Source organism: Carettochelys insculpta, chromosome 8 (assembly GCF_033958435.1).
Source record: "Carettochelys insculpta isolate YL-2023 chromosome 8, ASM3395843v1, whole genome shotgun sequence".
Lineage (NCBI taxonomy): Eukaryota > Metazoa > Chordata > Testudines > Carettochelyidae > Carettochelys > Carettochelys insculpta.
This window is the reverse complement of record NC_134144.1, coordinates 66,301,035-66,317,343: the sequence shown is the minus strand read 5'-3', so window position 1 is coordinate 66,317,343 and position 16,309 is coordinate 66,301,035. Positions and strand designations below refer to the sequence as shown.

General features: G+C 40.9%; 1 protein-coding gene across 4 annotated transcripts in view; it reads right to left on the bottom strand.

Moving 5' to 3' along the window:
* The window catches only part of HSPBAP1 (HSPB1 associated protein 1), a 57,236-nt gene that overhangs the window by 21,279 nt on the left and 19,648 nt on the right, over positions 1 to 16,309 (bottom strand). For 3 of the 4 annotated variants that reach the window (XM_075001059.1, XM_075001061.1, XM_075001060.1), the window contains exons 2-4: positions 16,037 to 16,222; positions 9,220 to 9,404; positions 5,093 to 5,229 (exon numbers count right to left, since the gene is read on the bottom strand). In XM_075001059.1, the coding sequence (XP_074857160.1) occupies positions 5,093 to 5,229; positions 9,220 to 9,404; positions 16,037 to 16,222 (508 nt within the window). The remainder of the gene's footprint in view (positions 1 to 5,092; positions 5,230 to 9,219; positions 9,405 to 16,036; positions 16,223 to 16,309) is intronic. The other variant, XM_075001063.1, reaches the window with a different exon arrangement.

Below are 16,309 nucleotides of genomic sequence, written 5' to 3'. Positions count from 1 at the left end.
TCACAACTCTGTAGGTTCAGCTCTCTCAGTGAAAGCTGTCTAAGGGGATAGAGTGAAGGGGAAACTGAGGAGTCCCAGAAAGTGGAAATGACTATGCAAGCAGAGTGGGGATGGAGGGATGGATCTGCTCTGTTGACAGCAATATTAAAATTTGAGTATCTTTGTTTGCTTCTCTGTGACTTCAATCGTCTGCCTAGTCGCGTCCCTAACACACACTATTTTCTTTAATGTCCTGCCTTTTGGCTTCCCAGACTTCCTTACACTCCCTTTTTTCTGCAGAGGAGCACTGCAGCACCTTCTCAAAAATGTTTTTTCTGATGCGTCTTGGGCACTTTTCTTTTCTGCTGGTGAAAGTCAGTAGTCATATGAGGGGTGTTCCTTCAGGCCACACCTGGTGAAGCCCAGGGGACAATGCACATACGTAAGATTTTTAAATTCAAGCACAACATTGAAACATTTCAGTTACACACCTCTTTTGTAATGTAGCAACACCTCTCTCATTGACCCTCGACAGGCAGGCATCTCTGGAAACACCCAAAGCACTGTGAGGGGCCTCCACATGGACAAAAGAACATAAAGTCTTGAGAAGGGTGGTGGTGCAGCACTCTAGGTAACAAATTTTCACTTTTCCGTAGACGGGGATTATTCTAGCAGACATCTCACTGCTGAAGATAAGCAGGGAAATGAGGGTACACCTACTGCATGAGCGTGGCATCCGCCCTACTCGCTGTGCAGCTCACTATGCCACTTTGTTCCCTGTACAAGTGATTGTGGTATGACATGAGAAAGTCTCCTAAAATGGGGGAAGTGAAACTGCTTTGCCATGGAACCTGTGGTGGAGGATTAACAAGTATTTCCAGGGGCAGACAGTTGTTTATCTGGCCGCAGGGGAGTGAAGTTCAAAGTGCTGACCTGAAAGATTGCAATTGGCATTATGGTACACTTCCTTGAAGTCAAGTAAAGTCACCAAAGCAAGCACGGTGTCTACACTGGCTCTTTGCCTATACAAACGTACAGGAAAAAGACAAGTCTCTTGTAAGGTTGGAAGTATGGTGTCATCCAAACGAGACATTTTTCCTGACAAAAGCTGCAATGCAGTATATACTCACTCATTGTTTTGGTGCCAAGCATAGACAAAGCCTTAACATGTCCTGCTCTGTAGGGAATGTACCTCTGATGATGAGCTTGGATAGATTGGGTGGGGTTGTTTGAAGGCCAGAAGAAGTGGTTTAGAAAGACTTATTTCAAGATGGGGTCCCAACAGAATATGGGATGTAGTAATTTGATGATACTCTGTGTACAGGGTAGCATGAGGTGGCAGGTGACAGCTAGGAGTGTGTGGTCAAAGGAGGCTTTATTTTTGTATTGACGTAGATTCTCGCAGGGAAGGTGTTAACAGGCCCACTCTTCCTTGAATAGTACCTAATATGAACTATATATGCTAAACATTATGTTTAACCTTATATTTAGCTGTGACATGAACAGTACCATTCCAAGACCCAAATAAATGCTCCCGTGTAGCTCAAAATATTGTCTCTCACCAAGGGAAGCCGATCCAATAAAAGTTGTAACTTCACTCACCACATACCTCTAACATCTTGGGACCAACACCACACACCCGATTAGCAGTAAGACCTACATTCAGTATTGGTACCGTAACATTGACTCTTTGGTATGAGTCAATGCCTACTACTGAGCCCAGTTAATGGAGCTAACATCTTAATTCAGGTTAAGGCTATGGTTTAGAGTGCAAGGACCTAAACTCAATTCCTATCTGTGACTCATGTTGCACGTACTTCTGCATAGCACGGTGCATGCTGATAAACAGGAGAGCTGGACCATATCCTGAGGAGTTTACAGTCTATTTAAATTACACAAGCTGCATTAAGAAATGTTGAGTTTGCCAGACCTTGGAGCATCCGTTTTATGTATAATATAAATAAATCTTCTTAACAGGTAATTTCTGCATATAATTTTTCCATAATGCTGAATAGCTAATACGTGAGGCAAAGTAAACAGGCACATAAATAACAATTTGTAAGAGAATACATTACGTGATGGAAATAACCAGAGCAGGAGTAATTGAAGTAATAGCCCAAATGGTGAATTTATGAACTGTTTTAAGAGTAGCCATCTAATCAATACAGCAGCAACCTGCACATTTACTGACACAGTGGACTGGACAAACAGACGGCAGTGCTGTGAAGCAAGGTTAGAACAATCTGTGCTGCTCCTCTCCGACTTCCAGATTCTGGCTGCTTCCCCACTTCTTGCTCCTCTCTCTTATTTTCATGCTACTCAGATCTTACTTGCCTAGTGAATCTGATTGTCAGTTCTAAGTCACAGATCTGAAAAATCAGGCACGAAAAAAAAAAGCGGCACTAAACCAGAAGAGATCAAAAAGGAAAGTAGCCAGAACCAGGGATCAGCACAGATGGGAATACCACAGGTTGCTGACATTTCTTGGTACAGATAATAAAAGGCACTGCTAAGCAGCTGGCACCAGAGAGAATTTTCAGTATAAATAGTTTACCTTTGCTCCAAAACTCAATTACAGTAGTATTTTGCACACGCATAATGCCTGGGAAGTGACAGGAGGGTGACTAGCTTAGGAAGCCATGGGACTCCCAAGCTAGAGATCTATGCAAAATGGCAAAGGTTATTTAAGCAGGGCCATGATACAGCAGTACAGCCTATTAGCCTCTCAAGAAGCAGTGTGAAATACATACAAGAAAGTGTGTCTTAGCAGCAAAAAAACTAGGGGTGGCTCCAGCAGGGCCAATAGCCACTGCAGGCCAAGAGCCAAGGGGTGGAGCTTCAGACAGAAGGGGCGGGGCCCAAGAACAGTCAGCCCTTAGCACCATCCAGAGCGCAGTGCTGGTCTACCAGCCCTCAGAAGCACCAGACTGACACTCCTGTGGCATTTCAAAGGGGCCCAGAGCTCTCAGCCACTGCCCCTACCAGGGCATCAGTAACAATCAGGAGCTCTGAGCGTCTCTGAAACACTGGGCCCCTATTCATTTGCTCACCTTGCCCCTGCCCCCCAACTGTAGGCCTGGGTGGTTTAGTGGCTAAACTGGAAAGGCAGCAACATTAAATTCAGTGTAACCCTGTTTTGGGGAAAAAAAAGGCCAAATTGTTTGCCAGCCAGTTAAAAAGGCTTCACCTCTTTAGAGCGGAGAGAAAGTAAAGGATCCACAAACTATCTTAACATCCAGCCTATCTGAAAGCTTTAAATTCTTCTTGTTCTGATGAAGAAAATCCTTGCTTCCAGCTTCCTTGAAGGTTTTAAGTGTATTTTGTCACAAAGAGGAACAAGCAGAGAGAACTAGGAACTTAATTTTACCCGACAGAGAGAGAGAGTGCGAAGGAGAGCGACAGTGAGAGAGAAGGGGGTGAAGTAATTTGGGGAAGACAGACAAATCTGCAGAGCAAACCCAAAACTCTGTCTAACATTCCACACTGGAAGCTGGAACTTAAAACTGATTAAGCCATAAGGACAGCTGGGAGCCAATTCTGTAATACAGATCTACCAAACATGTATTACCTGGTTATGATAGCACACAGTACCTATGAAGTCAGTGGGACTATTTCGGGCAATAAGGACTATGGTCAATAGCCAGGGTTCTCAAAATGGAGGTCGTGATTGCTCAAAGGGCCATGAAGTTATTACATGGGGGTGAGGGGTAGTGAGTTGTCAGTCTCTACCTGCAGATCCTGTTTCACTTCCACCATTTATAACAGCATTAAATATAAAAAATGTGGGTTTGATTTTTAAGGGGGAGACACTCATAGGCGTGCTGCATGAAAGCGGTCACCAATTTAAAAATGTAAGAACTGCTGGTCAACAGTATTTGTTGACTTGGGCCTATTATGCTTCCCATATGAGGATCTCAAATGGCTCACCAAACATCCATGTAAACGTACCTGTAGCTAAGTATAACTAACCCTGTTCGAAAGATACAGGGGGGCTGAGACAATCCTTCCTCAAACATCATAGTTAGCCAAATTAAAATCCCACTGGCAAACTTTTCTGCCCTATCCTGAAAGTACACTGGAATGCCTGACACAAGTATATACAAAATCGCTTTGTTATTGGAGGGATGACAACTGGAATTGAGGTTTGTTTGTTTTTTTCGCGCAAAGGAATTTGAAGCAAATACTTACAAGATTGTGTGGAATTTGCAGAGGAAGAATTAACAACAAAAAGGCCCCAAATTTGATTTTTAAGACTTAAAGTGTCCTTTTTAACTTTCCTCAGAGTTGGCTGCTAGTGTCCTAATGTTTCCTTCGTAAATTAATTCTAACATGTTATTAAGCTCAGAGCAGTAGTTCTCAACCTTTTCAGACTACTGTACCTCTTCAGGAGTCTGGTTTATCTCGCATATTCCAAGTTCCACCTCATTTAAAAATTCCTTACTTACAAAATCAGAAATAAAGAAGTGTCACAGTACACTATTACAGAAAACTACTAATGTTTACCACACGACAAAATAAAATAAATTGGAACAAACAAATCATTTGTATGTATGAAATTTTAGATGGTACTTCCTTTGCTAGCACATTTTATGTAGCCAGCTATAAAACTATGCTCATATGGAGATGAGTTGATGTACCCCAGAAGACCTCTGTGACTCCCTGAGTGAGAATCACTGCCCTGGAGCAGTTTATTACCCACTCCCTTAAAAAGAAAACAAAAACCAAAAATAACCAAAACAACTTTCCTAGCCTCCTAACCCTAATCTGCTCAGCTCATAAACTACTTATGTTTTAAAACAGCTATTTTAGGTGTATAAAATAGGCACAGTACAACCTGTTTCCTGTATAATTTACAATGATTGATTTAAAAATAGTCAAATATTTTCCTTTTTCCAACACAAACATGAAAATTATGCACCAAACCTCCAATCAAAGGCTAGCCCTTAAACCTTTCATCACTTCCTAAACAAAAACAAGCTCAGCTGTGCTGGCTGGATCACCGAAGGCTACAGAAAATTAAAATATTTGAAGAGTGAACAATTAAAAATACCCAAGGCTCATTATAATAAAATCTCCTCTGTAAATTCTGCACAAAACAAATATTTCTGGTTACCTTCCTTGTATCTGCAATACTAAATTGCAGCCATAGGAATCCAAATGGCAAGGAGTGTTTGCTCCTGCTGAGCCAATCCACAATGTGCTCTCCTTTCCGTTTCTTCCAGGGAAACCAAAATCAGACCACATAATATCCTGTTGAAGAGACAAAGTTGTGGATGTGAGCAATGATATCTTATCATTTGTTCAATTCTGTGGCACTCTCCTCTTATGTTTCTCTGTTCTCATTCCCTTTCCTCTTAATCTTTTGCTGTTCCTCCTGTTCCACTTTGTGTAGGATTCCCAAAAGCCTAAGTCCATGACCTTTTCCTCTTTCCTTTCTAAAAGTTAACCTTGAGTGACCTCCTGTGCCCTGATTGTCTATGCAACAGACTCAGAAATCTGGCTATCCATTCCTGCCCTGTCCCTATAGCTAAACAGGTTTCAGAGGTAGCTATGTTTGTCTGTTTCAACAAAAACAAGGAGTTGGGTGAGACCTTAAAAACTAAAAATTTTATTATGGCATAAGCGTTCCTGAGTTGCAACTCACTTCATTGCATGCATCTCATGAACTGATTTGTAATTTGAGTAAGCTTAAACCATTGTAAAATTGTTAGCCTTTAAGGTGCCACTGGACTCCTTTTATCTAAATGTCTCTTTAACATGTAATATGAGCTTCTTATTCTTCTTCCTATATCCTCTTTATCCTCCTGTCCCCATTCCTCTACTATCATGCTCAGGCTCAGAATTCCTGGCTGGAAAAACATCAACTTTTGACATTTCTATGAAAAACAAAATTTTCTTAAAAAATTCAACATCTTTTTTCCAATCAGGCCTGTGATCTATGTGGCACCTTTGATGGCTCTCTTCCTAAACATCTTGTCATGACTTCCACTACAGTGTGCAAAAGGCTCAGCCCTTTCTCTTCCTCTCCACCTAAGTCACTAAAATTTGTGTATCCCTGAGATCTGAAAATGCTTCCTCATTTTGTATAAGGGGCTAGTCCTACTCCTGCCTGCAGCCGTGGAAGCACCCTTAGCAGCCAACTCGGTGCAGTTCTGCTGCTAAGAGAAATGGGAAAGAATGAAAACATTCCTGTGCCATCCTCCAGAGCAGGTATCTACCATATTTGGATCCTCCCATCCTCCTCTCTTTGGTGCCAAATGTACAGTGTCATAGTGACCTATAATATATAGAATTGGGTGGTTCTCCCTAGTTTGGGGCAAAGGATTCCCACCTGCCCCTCTGAACAGAGTGCAACTTACAGAGTTGTGCTAGCACCTGGGCAGAGGATTTGTCCATTAGAAAGTATTTATCCTCAGGCAGTCAATATTGTCTCATGATACAGCTCCAGACTGAGACTGGAGAACTGAGTTCAATTCCTAGTTCTGCCACTGACTGTTGGATAGCGCTCAGCAAGTCTATGCCTCAGTTTCTCCACTTCTAAAATGGGGATGATACCTCTGTTGTAAAGTGCTTTGAGATCTAAAGATTAAAAGCAATATAGCTAGATGACTATTTTCTAATAATAATCATTACTGCCGGGCCTCAATATTCTAGAATCTTTCAAAACTAAATGAGGTACTGCTCAGCACATCTTGATTTTAAAATTAAAAAAAATACAAAAAAGCATAATATATATTTGTCAAAAATCAGCAAGAAATCAAAAAGGAAAACTTGCTCAGAACTTTGCATAGCCATAAAATTTAAAAAACAATGTAACTATTTCAGTGACAAAGTTAAGCATAGTAACATCTCTACCTTTAATCTAACACCTAAATAGTTTTTGTATTTTGTTACAATTTAAATGAGAAGATAATGCACGCAATCAATATTGGATTTAAAAGAACTCTTTGAAAATATGCAGCTATAGTAAACACTTGAAAATATTGCAGGTAAAATAGTTTTTAACCAGTGAGCTGAAAAGAAATTGGTAGGATTACTGAAGTCGTGGCACAATTGGCTTCTTTTTTACAATAAAAAAGCTACAGAAAGACAAATGCACTCAAACAAGGTGTTCCAACCATAACAGATGGCACATTACTTGTGAATTACATTTATTTCATTTTCTGCTTATAATGAAGTTAATCTGTACCCGTATATCACTTTAAAAGGTCTCATTTCTATTTAAACTTCATGCATATATCTTGCTGCTGATTTATACCACAAATGTTGCAATAAAATATCAACTGAACAGGAAGAAAAAAGAAAGAGGCTAGATACTGCTCACAGATTAGAATAATGGAATCATTACCTTAACCCACACAACTGTAAATGATAAACAGTGCAATCTAAATTTCAAATAACTTCTAAATGGCCCTATTAATCACTATAAATAACAGTGTAGTTAGCCTTCTTTTCCCCTTCAAGTCACCTTAGGCAAATCTAAATAAAATGTAAGGCTGTGTGTACACTACAGAGATCTGTCGACGGAAGTTACCGTCAAAAGATATCTTCCAACAAAACTTCTGTCGACACATCCTGGCTACAGACGAAAGCAGATCAAAAAAGCGATCCGCTCTCTCAACAGAACGGCCAACTGGACGCATAGCAGACAGGGTTGCCCAGTGACCCAGAAGCCTGTCTGTTGACAGAGGGCCCCCAGAGCATCCACACAGCTTTTTTGTCAACAGATTCTTTTGAGAAAGGCATTCTGCTCATGGAGAAGAGACAGAAGTCTGTCAACAAAAGTGCCAGTTCTTTTGATTTACTAGAGAATGCATTTTTCAGGTGCACACTCCACGGGTTTTGTCAACAAAACGCTTTAGTGTAGACGTAGCTTAAATAAAAAAAGGTGTTTAAGTCATAGGAGAACAAGGAAGAATTATTACAAATAATCCTTTTTGGGTGGCACAACAGCGCAGTAGTGCTTGTCAGTTCCTGCCAGTCTGTACCACTCAGCAGAATTTTGCTCCCATGCCAGTGCAGAGAGTATATGAGAAGTAGAGAAGATTCTTAGACCACTAATTATGTTCTTGTGTGGGTAGGATGGCAGTTGCTTCCCTCAAGAAAATTTCTTATTGACCCACTGAAACAAAAGTTTTGCTAGATATTCCACACATGGTCATTTTATGTAATTCCCCAACCTTGTGTCAAACTATGGGGAAGAATATATAGGGCACAAATTTGAGGCAGTCACGTAGGGACTGGGAAAACCTCAAATGGTGCTGGAGCTTCAAATCTTATTTAGCCAGAATTCCTCTCACAAGTCATGCTGGTATCTGCAGAGAATAAATACCCCAAAGTTTAGAGTTGTGCAGCTCATACTGTATTATTTCTTAAGCACTGGCAATGTGTTCAATATGTGGTATAAGAGCACAGACAGAGAGAAGACTTAGAAAAAAGTATGAAATGTGTCCCAAAACTTTGGCTTGGATGCATGTATTTTAGCACTTTCAATGACTGTAAGGACATAACCCCACAAACACTTGTGCACTGGTATTCAAGAATCATTTAATAAGGAACTGTGTGCCTCCTGAGCCAGCTGAACAAAATGGCAGTGAAAACGTATTATGGTCTAGATCTAAGCAGATGGGATCTTTGGGCCAGTGGAGCTTTAATGAAGTAAATGGAGCTGCATACAAGTGTTAGGGTCTGCCCGCACATACCCAACAGCAGCATCAGGGCCTGTGTTTGTGAAGTATCATGTATACCAACAGTTTATTATATTAGTGGGGAAAAACCAAACCTTATGCACACATCTAAAAAAAGTAGTGGAAGTTTTAAGCCGTAGAGTTCCCATAAATGGCAATTTACATGCCTAATCCAAAGTGCACAGAAGTTGCTGGAAAGCCAGACACACATTAACATCAATGGAGTCTAGATCCAAGATTATTTGTGGTTGGCTGGGAGGAACAAGTACAGCTGCTTGAGAAAATTTTTGTAACTCCTTTAGTGCTATGTTGTTAAATGTATATCAAGAGTTCCCCAAGCTTGAGATACATGCTCTTTGGTGTGCTATTTTCATTAGATTGAAATAAAAATAAGTAGTCCATAAAAGTGAAAAATTGGTCAAAGGAATAGAGAAATAAAAAGGCTAGATGGATTTCAAAAACTGTAATTCACTTAAACAATTAACCAAATGCCTTTAGGACATTTTCCTGCGCAGCTCTGAGTTGAAGGTAAAGGGCAAGGTTAACTATTTACCTTGAAAATTTCTCTCTTGTCTTCAAATATCCTGGCAATATATTTATAGTCAGCATAAGCCCAATATTTAGAGGGATCATAACAACTGAATGGTCCAGAGACACAAGTAGGCTGTCCACATGTCCAGGCCAAAAACTCTTCAAGTGTAGCTTCCACATAACTGCACTTGGTTTCAAATTGAGGAACTGGAGCAATACAAGAAAAAGATAACATTGCATGCATACTGAACACAGAGCCATAAAAAATAGATACAGAATGAAGCAGTTTAGCACTGAGTAAATGCAATATAAAATCCAAAGTAAAATTAGCTTGCTTGTCTCAGCTAAACACACAACAGAAAATAGACCACACTGACAAGCTCATGATTAATTTAATTCAATTGATGGTCAATCTGTCCTTTAATTAGTCTCGCTCCTTAAATGTTCTCTTTCTAATTCTCCCTAACTTCCCACCTTTACTGAGGTTCCCTTGATTTATGGAGCTTTTCTCCTCCCATCTAAGGGAATAATTAAATAGGCACCCTTTTACAGAAGCAGCAAGTAGTGGCTCCCTACATGTCTAATAACCTGTCGGAAAGCTGTCAATACTTTCAGCACTTTACCCATAAGTGCCAGCCATAACAGATTCTATAGGATCATAATCCCAATTGAAATGAGTATTCTTTCTTCAGAAATTCACATACACAAGATTGTTATATGTAAAAATTACCCATCCTATGGTACTATTAAAAAAAAAAAAAAAAGATTTAAAGTGCTTCCACAAATGGGAATCAATCAGCTTGCAAGGCTGAATTCACTGAAGCTAACTGAATGACTTTTTGGAAATTCAATGGAAAAATGCTCACTCACTCACTCTGCTTGGGAAACATTTTTGCAACTTTGTTCATGACATGAAGTGTATTAATAAAGATCCATGCTATACATTCTTTATTGTCCTGGGAGAAAAGGCATCATTAGCCCCTATGTGCAATTCTAATTTAAAATAAAGCCCAAATACATTCATCTCTGTGCCCCAAATCCTACTGTGTTGGTCTGCAGATGCATAGAACAATGACAAGAAGAAACATAAGACAACAAAAGAAATCAAAATAATTAGACTTGATCCATCTATTTATTACAGATCCTCCACATGGTCAAGTCAGTACAGATTTAGTAGTTGTAGGGGTAGTCAGCTGAACTAGGTGTGGCCAACAGAGTTAAAAACAATCTTTAGATACATAGATGGGGGAATCCTGAGTAGGAGTTAAGAAAGTTATTGTACCTCTGTATTTGGCTCTAGTTGGACTGCTGCTGGAATACAGTGTTCAGCTCAGGGGTTCACAGTTCAAAAGGATGTTGATAAACTAGACAGGTTTCATAAGACAGCCAAGAGAAGGATGAAATAAGAAAACATGCCTTACAAGGTCAAGGACCACAATGTCTACAATTTAAGAGAAGGCTAAGGGGGTGACTTGAGTACAGTCTACAAACTACTGGAGTAACACACATTTAATAATGGGCTCTTCCAGCCAACAGAGAAAGGAAGAACGCAAGTCAACAGCTGGAAGTTGAAGCTAGACTCATTCAGACAGGAAATTAGGTTTATTTTCTCCCCCCACCAGTGAGCACAATTAATCATTGGAATAATTTACCAAGGGGGGAGGGATGGAATTTCCCATAGCTGACAATTTTAAAATCCTGATGGGATGTTCTTCCAAATGTTCTGCTCCATGAATTGTTTTGGGGAAGATCTATGACCTGTTACATGGGAGGTCACACTGGATTCCCACAAAGGTCCCTTTCGGCCTGGGAGTGTATTAATAAAGAAGCTATTGTGTATCAAGCTCGTATAGTGAGGTTGTCCAATCCCACACTGGGGTGGACTATACTACAGCCTGCTCTGGTTCCTATTACAGCCCTTAGTTGGAAATAATGTCCATAGTACCTCCACATCTGGTTTACAGGGACTCCTAGAAATGGCTTCAGAGAACAGGGGAGCCAGAGGCCCAATCCTAAACTCCCTCTTTCCCATAAACATATTCAGAGCAGATATGAAGGTCACCTCCCCACTGCACATGTCCTTTTGCACAGCTACTCTGCCTAAAATCCTGTGCAATCGTATGATGGCAGTATCACAGCACAGAGGCCTTTGAGTGGGCTCTGTGGTAATTGGGTAATTTCTCTCTTTGGGTGCTTTTCAAAATCCCATTAAGTGTTGGCTAACTGTTCACATTGGAGAAAAAAACACACACAACAGGAACCATTTTGTTACAGCATAAGTTTTTGTGAGCTTATGCCATAATAAAACTGTTAATTTTTAAGGTGCCACTCAATTCCTTGTTGTTTTTGCCAAAACAGACTAACACTGCTACCTTCAAAGCCCGCTGCTCTTGAAATCAGTGATAAATCCTCCATTGACTTAAAAGAGTCAGAGTCAGGCCAAATCTGAGCATGTCTGAAAACCCTTACCAAGTAAGATGGGGGGAAAATAGAAACTGGGGGCTGGAGCAAGTGTGGTAGTCTTAAATCACTGGCTTCATCAATTCTCCGAACTACACCATAAAGCTCCCCTCTGGTCCCAGGAAGATTCTGATATACTATTTCAGGTGAAGGTCAAGTGCCATGGGAAAGCCTCCATTGCTGTGGCTCATACCAAGTGTATATTACCTTTGGCCTATCAAAGACCTTCATTTCCCATCACAACTAGTCCTGCCAGTTTCAGATATATTCACTCAGAATGTAAAATGAAAAATTACATACTATCCTCTAACCATTACTGATGGAAAAACAATTACTGAAAGCTGCATGAATGGCATTAACTTAACCTTCGACAGCTTGCACACAGCTGTTTATAAAGGAAATCCTTTTATTCTTGCACAGCTCTGGGGGAATTCCTCATAACTCCGATTTTGTTATCACAGCAACTCCCATGCAGACTCATACATATGTTCAGATTTCTCTTGGACAGTTGAACAACTCCTTTAGGGCTTGTCTACATTACTGCTTAAGCCAATGTAACTTACATCACTCATGGGTCGTGCCACTCTGCTCAGGGACAGAAGATACACAGATCCGCTCTCCTGTTATCATAGCTTTCATCCCTCAGTGAGGTGGAGTAATTAAGCAGACAGGAGAGTGCTCTCCCATCATCATAGCATGTCTTCATCAGATGCCCTACAGCAGCACAACTGCACCTATGTAGAGGTACCAATGTGGCATGATAGTGAAGAAAAGCCCTTACAAACTTTAACTATCATTCTGTCTTTTTCCATTGTAATGGTGAGGGCAGCAGTTCTCTGTCCAGCCCATTTTCCAGTTTATTAGCTAAAAAGTCACTTAAGTTTAGTATTAAACAGTATATAACTTGGCTTGATGCTAAATATAGGCTTCCTTCAGAAGTCACTTTTCCCTGTAGAAGAAATACACTGAAGACGCACGAATACCTCCCACGCCACAAATTTAAAATCTTCAATCTGAGTCATCCTACATATGTTGCAGTCCAACGCTGACTCCAAATATCCAGTCATTAAGGCAGTGCACATCATATTGCTAAGATAGGCTGATGGAGAAATTACATAAAACATATGAGAACTCTTGAAAGCAGTTCAATATCTGGACTATTTTGATGAGATAAGAAAGGAGCGAATATTGCAAAGAAACAGGGTACTTCATACCAAGCTCTCTCTGGAAAATTCCAAACAGTAAGTCCTGCAGACCATTGAAGACTTAGGCTGTACCTTTGTCGGAATAGGGATTGTGATGTAATTTAGGATTGGTTCAGCATCACTAGCACTACAGGTAGTGAATAAGAAACAACAACAACAACAACAACAAAATATAAGAATATTGAGAAAAAGTCTAAAAATAATGGAGAAATATACCAGACTGTATGCAAGTGCCAGTGATCAGAACTGGAAAGCAAGAACACGAATGGGTTTCTGAATATGTAATGTTTGAAGAATTTTAAAAATGAGATCAAACAATTCAAAATTGGGCTAGCTGGGAGTTTGATGCCTGTCCCTGATCTCTCATTGCCCGCACTAGGCCTATGAACTCAAAATTCTGAATACGATGGATTTTGCGCAAAACATCAGCTCACCTACCTGCTTAAGTATTAGCAGTGACAGAAGGTTGAGACATGACGTAAGTCGTCAAATATGTAAAGGTTGTGATGAAGAGGTTAGCGATCAGCTAGTACTGTCTCTGGATGCCTCTGTCATTGTTCTACTCTCTGTTTCTTCTGAGCAGCCTCCTTTTTATAACTTTGTGTAGTCAGAATAATATCAGCAGGTAGACTCAGGCTTCTACCATATTCCTACACACAATATAGATATCACACTTGTTCTCCACATCTGGTCTGTGGAACTAAAGATCAACTGGGTATTTGATAACAGCAAAAATAAGTGCAGAGCAAGGGCCTACACAGAGTATGCCTTGCCAACTGCTCCCTTGCCTGTATGAGTTTCAGTTTGAGGACCTCCAAAAGCCAGAATGCTGATTGTGTTGGAAGGTAATAGGTGGTCTCTCAGGTAGGCAGGGCCCAGGCACATAGGGCTTTATAGATCACAGTCACCACCTTAAACCCTTGCAAGAAATCAGTAGATAGCCAGAGCAGTTTAGAACGATAATACTGTTGGCTTGCAACAAAATCCCCCTTTGATCCAGCAATTTGTCTCACTCTGAACCAGTTTCTGAATGGATTTCAGATGTAACTCAAGGTTGAGCATACAGTAATAGCCTAATCTTGAGGCAACAAACAGAAACAAGATCTGTATCTGAAATTAAATGTTTGCAACCTCCTAGCCAGGCATGGATGGAGAAAGATATCCTGGCTGCTGTTTCACTGATCCTGATAGGATCATCTAACAACACTCAAATTGTAAACTCAGGTGACTAATGGCAGGTGAACATAACCAGAGGGGCCAATATAGTCTTTGCTATACCCTCCCTTCCCTTCCTATCAGCACCTCATTTTGCCTGGACGACAGATCCTGGCTCAGGATAACAATAATAGGCAAGAAAGGGCCAAGCATACATCACAGAAAAACAATGTTAATGCACAAGATGGCAAACAACATACTTATTTCTAGCAACACACATGAATATATATTATTATTTTAGGCTCTTCAGTAGCTTATCTAAGAGATTCTTATAACGGAATGCTTTATGTTAGAACAAGATCCTCATTTAGCTACAGCGTGGACTGAGTTTTCAAGAAAACATTTGCAATCTGTGTTAGTATATAACGGTGTGTCCCTAAAGACAAAACTGATTTCCTAGAAGAGAATGGCTGTCTTCAGGGGCCAGCAGTGAAGGACAAGAAATATAAGGGCTTGAATCTTAAAACTGCTTTGAACATAGCCCAGATCCCCAATAACTGAAAGTTGTTAGATGACTCACTCAATAAGTAAGAGGTGTCAGTCTAATTCTTGACAGGTATTCACACAACTGGAACTTAAGTTACCAACTTCAAGGAGATACCCAAGATTTTACAGACACTGAGGCTAAAATTATCCTTTTACTCCTACTCGTGTTTCCTTCATGGTAATGTGGAAGTGCACTAATAGAGCATTCTGGAAGCTACACTGCCATTACCAGTACTGGGCTTGTTTTCATTGGTATCAAAATGGCAATAATAAGGACTTCTTATTTAGCATTTTTTACTCATAGTCTTAAATAAGAGTATCAATCACATGGAGAAAACAAGGCACGGGAGACTGACTTGAGGTAGGTTACCCAGCAGGTGGGCGGCAGAGCTAGGAACAGATTAATATCCAGTAAGGATGTAAAAATCCCATTTAATGAGTTAACCAATTAACCACTAAATGGATATGTATGGAAGGGCGGAGGGGAAAGCAGGGGTTGGGGAGGTCACTCCAGCCTGGCTGCCTGCCACAGACAGGGGCTGCTCTAAAGCATCCCCGCCTGTGGTGCACTGGGGACTGGCGCTGCTCTGGCCTAGCTGGAGCATCCCCATCTGTGGTGCCACCTGTGGTGGTGATGGGGGTGGGGGGAAACGACACTCCAGAACAGCTGGAGTAGCCCTCAGCCACAGCAGCCCAGCCCAGAAGTGCCACAGGAGGAGGTTGCTCCAGCCAGGCCAGAGCAGCCCCAGGTACAGACACTTCAGCCTGGCTGGAGCAGATCATCCTGGTGGTGGTGGTGGTGGGGGCCAGGGGGCGCACTAGCCTGTCTGGGTTGCAGCAGTCTCCCTAGCACTCCCTACCCGTCCGCTGGCTGCCGCAGACAGGGGCTGCTCTGGTCATGCTAGAGAATGCTGTTCCCCTACCCGCCCCCCACCCGCCTTGGGGTAGCCCCTACTGGTTAATCAGTTAATTGTTAACATCCCTAGTCTGCACTACCCTAAAGTTGACCACGCAAGGTTGAAATTGGCATTATTCGTCATGAAAAGCAGGAGCACCAATTGACCTTAGGATCCTTTAAAGTCTGCAGAATGGACTGATTGCTAAGAAAAAACCAACATAAAAGTCAGCTAAGTTCAACCTTATGCCCTAGTGTAGACCAGGCCTTAGGAATGGTCATGCAGAAATTATGTAACACAGCCAGGAAAGGAAAAAAGGATTTATGATTCTCAGAAGTCAGCTCTAGACATTAGATTTACTACTTCAACTGTCAAAAAGAATAAAAAAAGAAGAGCAAGAGACAAAGATGAGACATCATTGGCTAAAACAAGCCTCCCATTTCATTTCTCTCACTCATAGGCTTTGTTAGATATAATGTAGTGTGAGAAGAACATTTGGCATGAAAGCACTGCCGCGGATTAAGGAGGATATTAAACAGAATTTCTAGATATAACCTAATACTACCTAAAATCCTACCTGTGTCTGCTTCCTTTGTTCCCATCCTAAACTGAATTGTCTTTCCATCCAGCAGCTCAGAAAGATATTTAGCATTCCAGTGTAGCACCGGCCAATTGAAAACCATGTTACAAAAGACTGCAGGTTGCTGTAGACACATCACTATTTCCTTGGCTTTCTCTGGAGTAAAAGGTTTGACATCGTCACCTTTGGAAAGAAGCAAACAGTTGCAGAGAAATGATTTACAACACATTACAGTTATATATCAACCCCCAGAGTGTGGAAAATAGGAAT